Source organism: Aquila chrysaetos, chromosome 6, assembly GCF_900496995.4.
Source record: "Aquila chrysaetos chrysaetos chromosome 6, bAquChr1.4, whole genome shotgun sequence".
NCBI classification, from domain to species: domain Eukaryota; kingdom Metazoa; phylum Chordata; class Aves; order Accipitriformes; family Accipitridae; genus Aquila; species Aquila chrysaetos.
Window position 1 is genome coordinate 31,480,752 of NC_044009.1, and position 13,403 is coordinate 31,494,154.

General features: G+C 36.0%; 1 protein-coding gene across 7 annotated transcripts in view; it reads right to left on the reverse strand.

Moving 5' to 3' along the window:
* Positions 1-13,403, reverse strand: part of UBR3 (ubiquitin protein ligase E3 component n-recognin 3) — a 119,658-nt gene that overhangs the window by 95,765 nt on the left and 10,490 nt on the right. For 6 of the 7 annotated variants that reach the window (XM_030018948.2, XM_030018951.2, XM_030018950.2 and 3 more), the window contains exons 2-6: positions 11,019-11,158; positions 10,465-10,623; positions 8,590-8,733; positions 7,932-7,981; positions 3,275-3,341 (exon numbers count right to left, since the gene is read on the reverse strand). In XM_030018948.2, the coding sequence (XP_029874808.1) occupies positions 3,275-3,341; positions 7,932-7,981; positions 8,590-8,733; positions 10,465-10,623; positions 11,019-11,158 (560 nt within the window). The remainder of the gene's footprint in view (positions 1-3,274; positions 3,342-7,931; positions 7,982-8,589; positions 8,734-10,464; positions 10,624-11,018; positions 11,159-13,403) is intronic. The other variant, XM_030018952.2, reaches the window with a different exon arrangement.

The following is a 13,403-nucleotide window of genomic DNA, read 5'->3' on the forward strand; positions in this document are numbered from 1 at the left end:
TAGCTCCTGATGATACCAGAAGAGACCGTCTCGTCTTTCCCCATTCAACTCCTGGCCATTCACTCTGCCCCCTTACTCATGCTGACAGTACATCCCTGTGGCATACCTAGTGGCATACCTACATAGGAATCAAGTCATCTTTCCATTCTGTTCAGCTGCGTTTTCAAACAGATCAGTTTCCTGATTGCAAAGCTGCACAAACTGACCTGTGCTAGAATAAACTGTTCATGAAACTATGGCTTGACAGAGCATAAATCATAATAATCCCATTTAAAAAAATTACTAAAAATTACTAAAAAAAAAAAAGACTATCATCATTCTTCAAGAGGTTGATCATTTATGATTTAAAACTACAACAGGCATTGTTCACTCCGGTAACATATAAGAACTAAAGCAAATAATAGTAATGCTCCTTTATACCTAGAAATGAACCAGACCTGAGGACATACCCCCCCAACACAAAATCCCATATTCCAATGGGACTGTATGAAGTGCTACCATTAGCACAGATTCAAAAACACTTAAGCTGAACATCTGGCCTTGAAGACTTGCCTCTTCACTGAAGTATGACAGCTTTAGGGACTGTACTGGATAGCTTTGTGTCTATCCTAAACAGGATAGCCATCTGTGCTCTTCCTAAGCTGGAATTACCTCCATTTTCGGCCATTACCAAAGGTCAGAGTTCCCCAGCCAAGTGACCAATCAGCGCAAAACATCTCAGGAATTGCAAAAGATCATGAGAAATAATGAATAATTTACATTTTAGGGACCTCCTCAAGACTTTAGCAAGCCACACAAAGACAAGAATGTGTTTTATTCAATATATTCTACAAGCGTTGAAATAAAAAATTACCTTCACAGAGTCATGAAAGATATTTTAACGTTAAAATATTTTGTAGAGAATTACACATCACCTACTGCAGCAAACATATGATGATCATTTATGTTCTCTTCCTCGTCTCTTGTTAAGAAATTGCGTATGTAATTTTACTGCCCATGAAAGCTTGGTAGCCATGCAGACTGAAGTCCTCTGTCCACAGAACAGACAGCACAGGTTTAGGTACATGCCAAATGCCCCTGAGTGAGAACACTGGGCATGAAGACAAGTGACACAACACCTTATCTGTCACTGATGTGCAGGTTTCTCTGACACATATCACAGTTCAACAGTGCATATCAAATTCTTTATACAGCAGTTTAAGGCAAGGATGGAAGAATATATATCCACTTATACCTGCTACAGAATTTAAGTAGGCAGAATGCTCTTACCCAACTTGGAAAATTTGTCAAGAACACTGGGACTAATGTTCCCACTCTCGTGAAAAGCACCACATGATTTAAATTTCTTTCAACAAATAAAAAGAAAAATATATAGTGCCTGTGGGTTTAAAATTGTTTTAAACATCAGGTATTTCAGATGGATGCAGGATGCAGGTTTTAAAACAGAGTAAAAATAAAAATCCTCTCAATACTCAGTCCCATACCTGTATCAACGAACCTCACCATAAAACCTGTGTTTTCTTTAAAGAAACTTTTTATTCTTTCCTAGTGCCACAAAGACCCCATAGACTGTTGTAAACATCTCTCTAGAATATGAGTCTTAGCATTCCAAGATATCCCCAGTATATAAATAACCTTCTATGAAGACAGTACCACTAAAGACCTAGGATGGAACAGGGAGTCTGCTTGTACGGAAAAGGTAAATCTGTTTTTATTCAATACTCAGTTTTCTAAAATTTTCTTTTCATACTCTTATTTTATACCCTATTGGACATAAAATATGAATACTGAAAACTTCAGAAAACTATTCAATATTTAATAAAAACAGATACTTACCCTTCCCCCATTGGCAGACTCCCTTCTCTGGGGCTGATATTAGGAGCTATCAACATCATGAGCACAGTCCATGTTGGGATGCCTCAGAGGGGGAAGACTACAATCCTGGGGGGAAATGAAATGTTGAATTAAAGTATCACTTTTCCTGAAATGCCACAGCTGATACTGGTTTTCAGATCTGGCAGCTTCTCAACCTGAGATTCCCCACTGCCTATTTCCTACTACGCATCAGAAAATCAGCATTTTTTCCTGCATTACCTGACTCTAACTTAACCTTTTAGACAAGCTAACAGCCTCTAAAATTCAAGAGAGCTTTCCTTGAATGTCTGTAAGTTTCCTGCACTTCTCCAAAACTACCACCTCTTCCACATTATTATTCTCTGCCACAATCTTTCACACACCATTTCTAAGATCACCTCTTAACACCACCGTTGCCAAAACATTTAGTTCTCTGCTTTTCCAGCTTCTCCATCTTTTTCCTTCAATCTGAAACCACTAGAAACAATCAATCTTACCTTCCCATACTGCTCACAATGCCTTCATACCTTTTTACTGACTTCATGAACCCTTGCATTTCAAATTCAAGTTCCAAACCTTTACTCCAAAGCCTTTCCAGAAATTTTATTCCAACTTTCACCACAGTTTTTTCACCTGAATGTTCTTTTCTCAGGGCTTGCAATTTCTTTGTGCTTCCTATGTCAGTCTCCTCATACTCATATTAAAAAAAACCAACCAAAAAAAAAAGTGTTCTTTATTAATCATAAGAGTTTAAATATTATTATTTAAACACTTTTTAGCACAAAAACATGTCAAGGACAAGCACAGGATAGGGCTACCTTGTCTCTAGCCTATGTTCATTCTTGAATTAAAACTTGCACTGATCTCAATGTGAGTGCTGCTCATTTTGGACTAGAAATTGCACAGAGGACTCATTTCAATCTAGGAAAAGAATGGAGTGATTTCAAAGGAGACCTCATTCAAGTATCTTTTCTTAAACATTACTAGAACAGTACAAAAAGACCAACCAGAACCAGAGAGAGCCATTCTTGCCTGGCTGAGAACACAATCATACTGTTACAGTGGCATAATGAAAAAAAATATTGTTAAAAACAAATACATCAAAAATTTGTTTGTCAAGCTGTCTTGCCACCTTGCAGCCACACAGTGAAAATGGAATGAATTTTTAGAGGTCAACTTATGACATGAAGGTGACAAAATGACTGGTCAAACAGAGTCCCAGACAGTGGCACTCACTCAAGGGAAATCAAAGTTGCCAATTACCACAATTTCACTTGCTATTCTTTTTTAGACTTTGCTATGTTTAATACCTGTCACATGCAGCACTACAGTGCTTGGAAAGTGAATGAATATTCCTAGATAATTTTTAAGATAGACATAAAGCAAGCATGATAAACTGAGATCAGTACTTTATAAATACCTTTGGTGGTGCTGCTTAGTTTCACCCTCTTGCGCTTGCCCACACCTTGGCTACCATCCTGGTCCTCCTGGGGTAGGGGAAGAGTTTAAAAAATTGATAATCGTATATTTAGAATTTTATTGCCAAGAGACGGTATGCTCTCAAAATTCTGGTTTAACTATCAAGCTAAAACAGAAAAGCCCTGAATATACTCTCTTATCAGAAAAATACTTTTGCTGTTTACAGGAACCATGGACTCAGTGCAACTCATTAGAAAAAACATATTTTTTTCAAATGCCTTTTTTCCCCCTACAGGCAACATTATCATCAGCAAGTTCAGAGATCTTCATCTATTTAATTAATTTTATAAGGTTATCTTCTTTGATTTCTGAAACTGATTGCTACAAAAATGTTTAACACTAGAAAATTTCTAACTGTTGCACATCCAAGGTTTCACCTTATTAATCTGTAGGGTTTGGGGTTTTTTGTTTCCTAAAAAAAAAAAAAGTATCAGCCAACATATTGGCTATTAAAGTTGGCAACACAGACAATTACCTAGACATCTTCTACTCAGTATCAAGTTTTGATCCAAGAATAAAGGATTTTGACACCTTTAAGAGGCCAATTCTAATTGCTGAATTCTAATTGCTTGATCCCTACAGAATAATGGAAACAGTTTACGCAGGCACTTGTCAACTGAAGCTTTCAAGGCACTCTGCAAATAAAACAGCAAAGGTTCCAAAATGCAATGCAAGTTAAAAACATCATCACCACCACTTTACAAAATCTAACAGTGGGTGTTAAAAAAGAATGTGACATTACAGGACTATATTAAATGCTGCATGCATCTTTACTAACTATGGTAGTCCTAATGAAACAGTGGAAATAAAGAAATATTCCTACTGGATCTAATATAATGAGAGATAATCAATGCAGATATCTACTGTTAAAAATAAGTAACCAATATCCTTCTCATCTAAGCAAACGCTGTATCTTACTTCCAAACTTCACTGGAACAATAAAGAGCCTGGTACTCAAGAAGTGACTATGCTTCCTCAGGGAGAAAGATGATTCATATATTATATCTAAGGACTGACCAAAAGTATCATGTTAATGAAAGGTCTGAGTTTTCCTATCCTTTCAGCACCCCCATCTGAAAATTCATTTTAAGATGGACACACATTTGAACTCCTAGATGTCCTGGGGCCTTTGTGAACACATGCTGCTTTTGTACTTCAATCTGGAGCCAGTCAGTTTGCAGGATATTGCCACTGCCCACTCCCCTATCAGAGGGGCCCAAGTACTCTAAAGCAAAAATCAGACCTGCTGAGCTATTACTATGAACTGCAGGACTCTGCAATTTAAGTCTCCTGCTGTGAAGAAAAGGAATCTAAATTCCTGTATCTAGAAAGTTGATAGCTAGAGGTCTCAAGACCTCTTCAGCAGTCTCAGTTAATCCAGAGAGTTGCTAGAGGGGCCTTAACCAGAAAATAATGCATTTGGGTATACAAATTGTGATTAACGTGCTGGATTCTAGCCTCCAACACCACTGCTCTGGCAAAGTGTGTTTCCTCTTCTACAGTATTAGAAAAACTTAAACATGTAACAGTCTTGATTGCAACTTTTGAAGTGATTTCACTAAACTGAAGAAAACTTATGAGTGACTTAATGAGAAACGCTTTCTTCAGAACTCTTTTTTTCCTCAATAATGTTAGACAGTTGGTTTCCATTGCTGCTGCAAGGTAGTATTAAATCTTAATGTCAAGTGCAGGAGTTTTAACAGCCTTGAGATAGCGAGTGCTAGGTCACATGGTGTCTGCCAAGTCCAGGGATAAAGAATAAGAGAAGGAGCAAGCAAATGTAGAACACCTTATTTTTACCCGTTAGATAATGCTGTGTAAATATACCTGGATAACAGCAAAAAGCTTTGTAGATTTACTTTACATAATAGAATATTTAGCAATATGCCTAAGGTGTGCCACATCTGTTGCAAATTCAGATAATAAACTTTATGTAATATTAGATACTATACATAGATTTTTGTACGATTACATTAAACAGCAATTGGAGTCAATAACTATGTAACTAATTAATAAAGCATTGAGTGCTCATTAAACTACAAGGGCAGCCAAACTGAGATATCTAATACAAAAAGGTTTATTCGTCAGTGTAGTAAAAGCAGTCATGGACTGGGTTTTATTTGATTCCTTGGAACATAAAAACTTCTTAAATATGAGGACAGGTTTAGAGAGGGACTTTTTTGCTCCTTTTGCACAAAGCAAAACATGAGGAAGAAAAGCTAATAAACCAAACTAATGGTCAGTTGTCTCCAAAATACCACAGGATGGAACACAAACCATTTGAGAAGTAAAGCACAAGTGAGCCTATACTGTTTTGGGGCAGGGGTGGGGGGGGGAACAAAACAAAATAACCCATAACACATATCTCGGGATACATCCATCCTCCAGGTTCAGTTTTAGCTTAGAACCATCTACTACAGTAGAACTGAAACTAAATACTGAACTACACAAAACTTTTCAAGCTATTTAGTTCCCTGCAGAAGCACTGCTCTAATCTGTAGCCTATGTAAATTTTGTAATCTAGCCTTTCATCTCTGAAACAATGCTACCTTTAAGACTCACTTGGTAAGAAAGAACATTATCCTTCCGAGGTTCATCTTAAATACCAGAGGAAGAAAATCCAGTTAAAAGTGTACTCTTGCCACATTTCTTAATTAGAACATAGTTTTACTCTGCTGTAAGAGAGTATAATAAGGCATAAAAAAAGCTGTAAATGCCCTTTGTAACTTACGGGGGAGGGCAGGGGAGAGGAAGAGAAGTCATAAAACAAGACAACTTCTTCCTCATTCCCCTAGGAAGCATTTCTCTAGTAACGTCATTTTTCTGCTAAGCATTTCAGCCTTCCACCTGCACAGTTCTGTTTTGGCTTTTGGATTAAAACACTTGACTTTCTTTTCAGCAATTCATATTTGTCAAGCAGACCATGATTAAGAAAGATTATAAAATAGAAAATTAACTCTCTTCAGAGATGCCACTAACTAAGGGTTTTTTTGTTTAAAAAAAAAAATAAAGAAACTTTTGACATTATTTTTAATTGCATCCCATACTGTAGAAATGTGATTTTATGAAAGCTATGAAAGGAAAAATCAGAAGTGAAAATATATACTAAAGAACATTTAAATTTTGAGTGCTTATTGTTTTATCTGCATGTTAGTTCCTCATTCTTTTGTAAAATTTTCTAAATACACCTGTTAAAACAGGGCCTTGTGCTTTTTTACAATGTATCTTAAAAATTGATCCCAGGTATGTGAGTATATGCAGAATCTGAATTTAGAAAAATCACATCTGCCATAACATAATAAAATACCTACATGTATATTTATATCCTGGAGATCAGAAAGAAAAATCTCTCTAGAAAACAGGTATCTTTAACTGGCAAGCTATAATGTAGTTGCTGTAACTCCTCCCTTCTTTATTCATGAAGTATCTTTTCCTTGAAAAAAACATCTTTTCCTGATATAAAATTCCTTCTCCCTCAAATACATCTCTATCTCCCTCTTGGACTACTTTCTCAGAAGAAATGCCAGTGATACTCAACCTCTCTTCAGACTCTTAACAACTAGTTTACTCCCCTCTCGTCATCACTTACAGGGGTAAAACAGAAAGAAGCATGCTGAGCCATTTTAAGTTTATTTGAAAATACTACTTGAGGTTAACAACATTAACTTCAATTGCTGCCTTCTTTCATGGGCCTTAAAAGTGATACTGTCAACAGTCTTTCATGTTTGGTTTTTTTTGTCCGTTCGTCAAGCAATGGTGAAAAAACAACAAGCATTACTTTGAAAAATGCCAAATTATAAATAGCACTGCTGAAAGCGTAACAGATGCTGTTGTGCTCGTGACAGAGGCAAACGTGTCATACAACTCTTTTAGACATACACAAACAATTGGTTTTACTCTGATACTTGTTCACATAGAATTCAATATAAGCAAAAAAACCTATTAAAAACTATACTTTGCATTATTTAAAGTTTTTTATACTACCCTACCAGAATGGCTGCTAAGGCTCACTGGTTGAAATTAGGTTTTAAATAGTAGGGCAAAAAAAATGAGAATAAATTGATACAGTAACTCTACCAGAATTTAACTTTCCTCATTAAATTCCACTTATTTATTACAGCTCAATCTAAAAGGGGATTCCCTCCTTTTTACTCCCACTCAATGTGTTTGCTAAGTAAGGTCAAGCCTACACATGGGAATTAATCTACAGAGAAATTCTCACTGCTGCTATCACCAGTTCAGCTGGATTCTCAAGTGCCAAAACCTGCTAACACCGTTCACAGCATCACATGCTTTAAGTTTGCTTTAATCAAGCCCAATTTACTTGATAGTGACTTTTGAACTACCTACACAAGTTTCTTCTACATTACATACATAAATTACACTGAAATAGTATTAGCAAAAATAAGGATTTTTCAAGAGGTCCTTAGTAAATCAAAGGCATGAGCTATTCCTTTTTATCTCCATCATTTCTAATTATTAGAATGGAGAGAACATGTGGTAGATAGAAGAGTTCAAGTTTGTGGGATTTGGCTGCAAGCATTCTCTCCATTTAATATTCCGCTGCAGTTCATCATAGTCTTTAAAAACAGTCTCACCTCATCTGAAGAATCCCCTTGTCCTGATGTTGCCGTAGCACCTGCTAAACCTTTTGAAATAAAAAAATTCAGAGATTCCTTTCATAAGTCTTATACTGAAAAGAGAGTATTTTACGATATTTAATGAGCCACTATGAAATGAAACACTACATTAACTTTCTTTAAAAGATACACAGCAGTGGACTGAGAAGTTGGAGTAAGACTTCTAAGCAATACAAAATCAGGGATTTGCAAGTACGTTCCATTGCAGAACTTCAACGTACTGAGTTAACAGTGAAGTGCTCTTTCAGAAATTGCAAAACACGCTGATGGCCTTCAGTGATCCAAAAAAAAATCCACAGCACTTTTGCAAGAATAGGTGGCTTAACTTAGTTGCAGTGACAAAATTCCACTACGAGCAATTTCATCTTGCCTACTCAAATTCCACTAATTCTATGACTGGGAAATGATGCTTAGTATATTAGTAACAAAAAGTTATTATGTTTAGCTTTGTTCATAGAATTAAAATGAGTCCTCTGATTTGGTGGTGCACTAAATAACAGGTAATTCCTTAAGTTTCATTAAGATTTGGGTTTTTTTAAAAAATAAGCTAAAAGAACAGTTTATATAAAAACCAGCAATAATCAAGACTTCTCTTAAAATATTTTTCTACACAAACCTTGAACTGGTAATGTGCTAGTTCCAGCTCCTTGTTCCTGCATACCACATGCAATTTTATCCTCAGGAAATGCCAGTCCAGAACCTTTCAAGGCAATGAGGTACTTTTCATGACTTTTCTTTGCGCATGCATTCTCTCCAACACCTTGAATACATACATAAAACAGCACTGAAGTACAACAACAGCTACTTGGTTCATCTACTTCATATTCTATACAAGCAGTCTAAAAAATGGTTCACAATGTTTTAATAAGCTGTACAGTTACAAGATGGAAGAACTTTTTAGCTTCTACAACTGATGAACTGAAATCCAAAAGACCAGAAACCTTCTCAGTTTTTCCCCTCCAACACAGTGTTTTTTTCTAAATGATGTATTTAATTTCCATTTTACCAGCACTGCCACCATTAACACTACAGCAAAAAAGGATTTGTTTTGATATTTCAAAACAGTTGGTTTTGGACAGAAAGGACAGGGACCTACTGTTTCCAATGGGAAAAAAAATAAACCAACAAAAAAACCCAGTAATAATAATACGCCATATATAATTTCTAATAGTTGGGATTTTTTCTTTCAAAGTTCAAGTTTTGACAGCTGCAATTAACGAAGACTATTCATAAAGATACCATCATTTCAACTGTTTGATGAAGCAAAGTCACACTGCATGCTTGGGATATACAATTTTCCACAAAGAAATGGACTAAAAAAAAACCAACAAAAAAAAAAAAAAAAAAAAAACAAACCCAACACATTTGTTATTTAAGGAAAAAATAAACTTTAGAGAAATAAATTGTGTCAAGTGTTTAAGAAAACATGAAAAAGATGACAGCATCTTTTTAGCTGTGCACCTTTTGCATTCAAAGTCAGGACAGGTTTTGCTCTAAAATCCCTTTCTTTGCTTTCCCTACCCACAAACTGTACCTACTTCGACACACATATTCTCCATTCCAAGAGTCCAGTTAAGAATGCCTCACTTCCCATTCCCTCTCCACTCTTCTATCTCAGGAAATCCATTACATATAGGAAAAGGGAAGTCATTAAACTTCTCCCATTCAAATACTATCAAACAGGAAAGAAAAAGAGGAAAGAAACAGAATAAAGAAAACTGTCCCTGAGGCAGCTTTCCTAAGTGTTTCTCCTTTCAAATAAAGATTTGGAGATTGCCTGTTGTTCAACTAGCTGCTGCCCAAGCCAGTTATGGCAACTTAAATCTACAGTAATTACTATTTGTTCCATACCTATGCAAAGGAAGTACTTGAAGGACTCAAAAAGGACACCTCCTAATCACAAGAAAATAAGATGGAGTTAATTTATACTAGGTGGTTTGGGGTTAATAGTGACAGCTCAACATTCTCAGATTCATTGTCATTTGGTACAGGATGGAATAAGTAATTGGGGGATGGTGGCGGTGTTTTTAAGGAAAGAACAAAAAAAAAGCCTTTGCACAGAAGAACAAGACAGACAATGGCCTTTTGCTATTAAGGTTTCCTCCAGTAACCTCTGTGAGAGCAGATCCCAAAATAAGTTAGACATATTCCACTTTGAACAAGCTTAATATACCTTATTTGGAAGTGTTCGCTTCACTTTAAAGAGAATGGATTTTTTTATAAAAACTCTTTTGGAACAATGTATCTTTATGCAGTTATCCAGAACAGGGAAGATAAGAGGTTTGCTGTTACAGGTCTTAATAACAAATGTTTCTAGTTGCTCCTGGAGCCCACCCCCTCTATCAACAACAAAAAAATATCCTTAAAAACATGCATTTTTCTGGGTTTTGAGAAGTCAAACAAAAACACGCAGGAACTGAAGTGATAAAATTTATGCCCTTAAATTCTTCATAATTTGAAAATGTAATTATTAGAAATAACACAAACATACCAGAGCTAAGATCTTTGTAGAACTGTTGGCTAGTCAAAACCTGGGTAAGAACTGATCGCATTGCTCCTCCCATTTTGGTCAAGTCTTCTAGAAAGGAAACATGAGGCTCCAAAACCTGGAGGATTTTATGAAGGTCTTTCTCTGATGGCAGATCAAGAGCTGAAAACCACATAACAAGAACTTTTGGTGTAAATGTAATGTAATTTGGCCAAGACCTTCACAAGGCAGAACAGCTATGACCACCACAAAAGAAATTAATTTATATATTCATTATGCTCTAAAATTCACATGTACAAGTTTCAAATTAATCCTGATTTCATTTTCTGGAAGAGCTCAACACAATGCTAGGTAACCCTTAAAACATGTTTAAGCAGCTCTTCAGCAGAGAACAAAATCAAATTGCCTAGCCAGGTAGTAACTTTGTTCAGAAAATAGGCACAAAATTCAATTATATAAACTGTAGATAGCATTCATGTACTTTGTCTTCACAGACTGCAAAGCAAGAGATAGCAGCATGGTAAGATATGCTAGATACGTGCAAATTTAAAACATACCAGGCTCATTATACCCCTCTCTTAAGTGTTGAATAAGACTAAAGATGAACTGTGGAAGAACTAATTCTGACATCATCAACAAGTCTTTTGGGACACATGGAACATTTGAATTCGACTTAATCCGGTGTCTTTTACAAAACCTATAAAACAGATGAGAAAAATGTTAGCCAAGCACAGCTCAGCAGAGTTAACATATACTAAGAAAACCACTACTTTTTCCATTTTTCAGAGAATATATACTTTTACATTAAAGGTGGTGTTGAAATGGTATTCTGAAATTCCAACTACTATGTTCAAACGCATTTTGTTTCCAAGTCCAGAGAATTATAAAGCTGCCAATTTTTTTCCCCTTCTCAAAGTTCACATATCTAACATCCCAGTTTTTTCCCATACATGTTAGAAGCATCTTCCATTGAACAATTAGAAGAACACTGAATTTTTCTTTATCAAGACTTACCTCCCCATTTCTAAACAGCCTAATTGAAAGTATCACACTAAAACACTTTTTCTCCTTTCTGTGAAATAGTCAGAGGCTGACCCAATTCTTCAAGTCCTCATTCAGATAATAACTCTAAAATGTCTTTTGACATTAATCAAAACAGCTTCCAAAAGCCTAAGAGTTTTCAGGATCAATATTTCAAAAGTATAGCAACTAAGATTTACTTATCAAAGGATGATAGAAACACACTGCAAAAGCTGTGCAAATTGTTTCATATAAAAAGAAAAGAAAACATTTCTTCTTTGGAGAATTCCTGTATGGTAGTAGTTGAGGCTTAGCTAACGCACTATGACATGCGGTTGAGCCAAACCCCATTAGAGCAGACAGAATGATTTCCTACTGACTTAACATGAGCCTGACTCAAGAGCCACTGAATACTTTTCTGCTCCCAATCTATTTTTAGAAAAGGACATTTACCAACATCAGAGTTATTTACCCATGTCAAAAAAGAAGCTAAAAAGGAATAGAGTCTAAAAACACATCATACAAGAGTAAACTTTACTGGAAAGATTCACTAGATTTTACCAGTAATTTTTCAACATAAAGATTCAGAAATGGATTCAGCTTTGAATATGAAAAGTGTTTTCTAAATTTATTCATGTCTTCACTACATTTGCTATGCCATATTTTCCGGAAGAAGCATGCTACTTTCTACAACATAAGCCTTTCTTCTTTGAGGACCATTGAAGTATCACCTTCAAAGAGAAGAAGGAAATAGAAGAAAGCCACAAAGTGAGTATCTGAATTTAGGACGCGCGCGCACACACACACACACACACTAAAAAAAAAAAAAAAAAAAAGGAGGAGGATACAAGTCCTGCAATTAAGACAGCATCTTCACAAGAATGGCTAGCATCTTCACAAGACTAAAGATTAAGGGCTTCTCTTTCGCTCTTACACATTACAGATGACAGTTTTTATTAAGAAAAGGTAAACAAGGACAGTACTAGCCAGGTGATTTGCAGTTTATATATACAGCCTATCTATCCCTGGCGGGGGGGGGAAATGCCTAACAGAAAATGCTCAGTGATGACTGACAACTTTGTGTTAATTAATGCACAAATGAATGGTTTTCACTTTTGTCATTCACTCTTGCACTTGCACAGAAGTTATGGAAAGTCACTCACTTTTTCGCTTTTGTCATTCACTTTTGTCTCACCTACATACAGAAATCTGAACTGCCATAAATCACAAATCTGGCTTGATCTATGCTGCAATATGCTACCTCATTTACTATCTTAAAGGTAGCTGGTTTCCCTTTCACCACCATCCTTGTAAGAAGAGATCAAAAGTAAATAAAGACTTAAAAGACACACAAGGAAAGAATTACAATGTAGTGTGTTTTAAAATCTTTTACTGGTCCCCCACCGTATACTTTGCATTCAGCCAAAAGATGTTTCACTGGTTATGATCACAAGCTAAGAGAGCCACAGTAACAAAACTCACACATCAAGTCATTCTGAATCCCAGCTTCTGCTAAGCACAAGGCTTCCTTCCACAGAAAATAAAAAGCTCTGCTCCCCAAGAAGCCTATGCCAGCGTACCACTTGTGAATCAGCCTACAGATTAATTAACCCAAATTTAACATATCCTGTAGCTGAAGGTTATGAATCATGTCTGCTTTTGAGATTTCCAAGAAAGCACTATTGACTTACAAAGTGTGCCATTATTACTATATTAATACAAGTTCTGGAAAATCAAGGAAGAACCCAAATTTGATTCACTGTCAGGAAACATCCTTTCACTGTCACATGCAAAAATTACAGCACTTCCAGAAAGGGAACCATTTCTAGATACCAGGGCCTAAACCTTAAAGTAGAAATGCCAACATCATTTTACAAGATGAGCCATATTCTGTATTTATCGTTCAAAGGCTGCGGTATTAA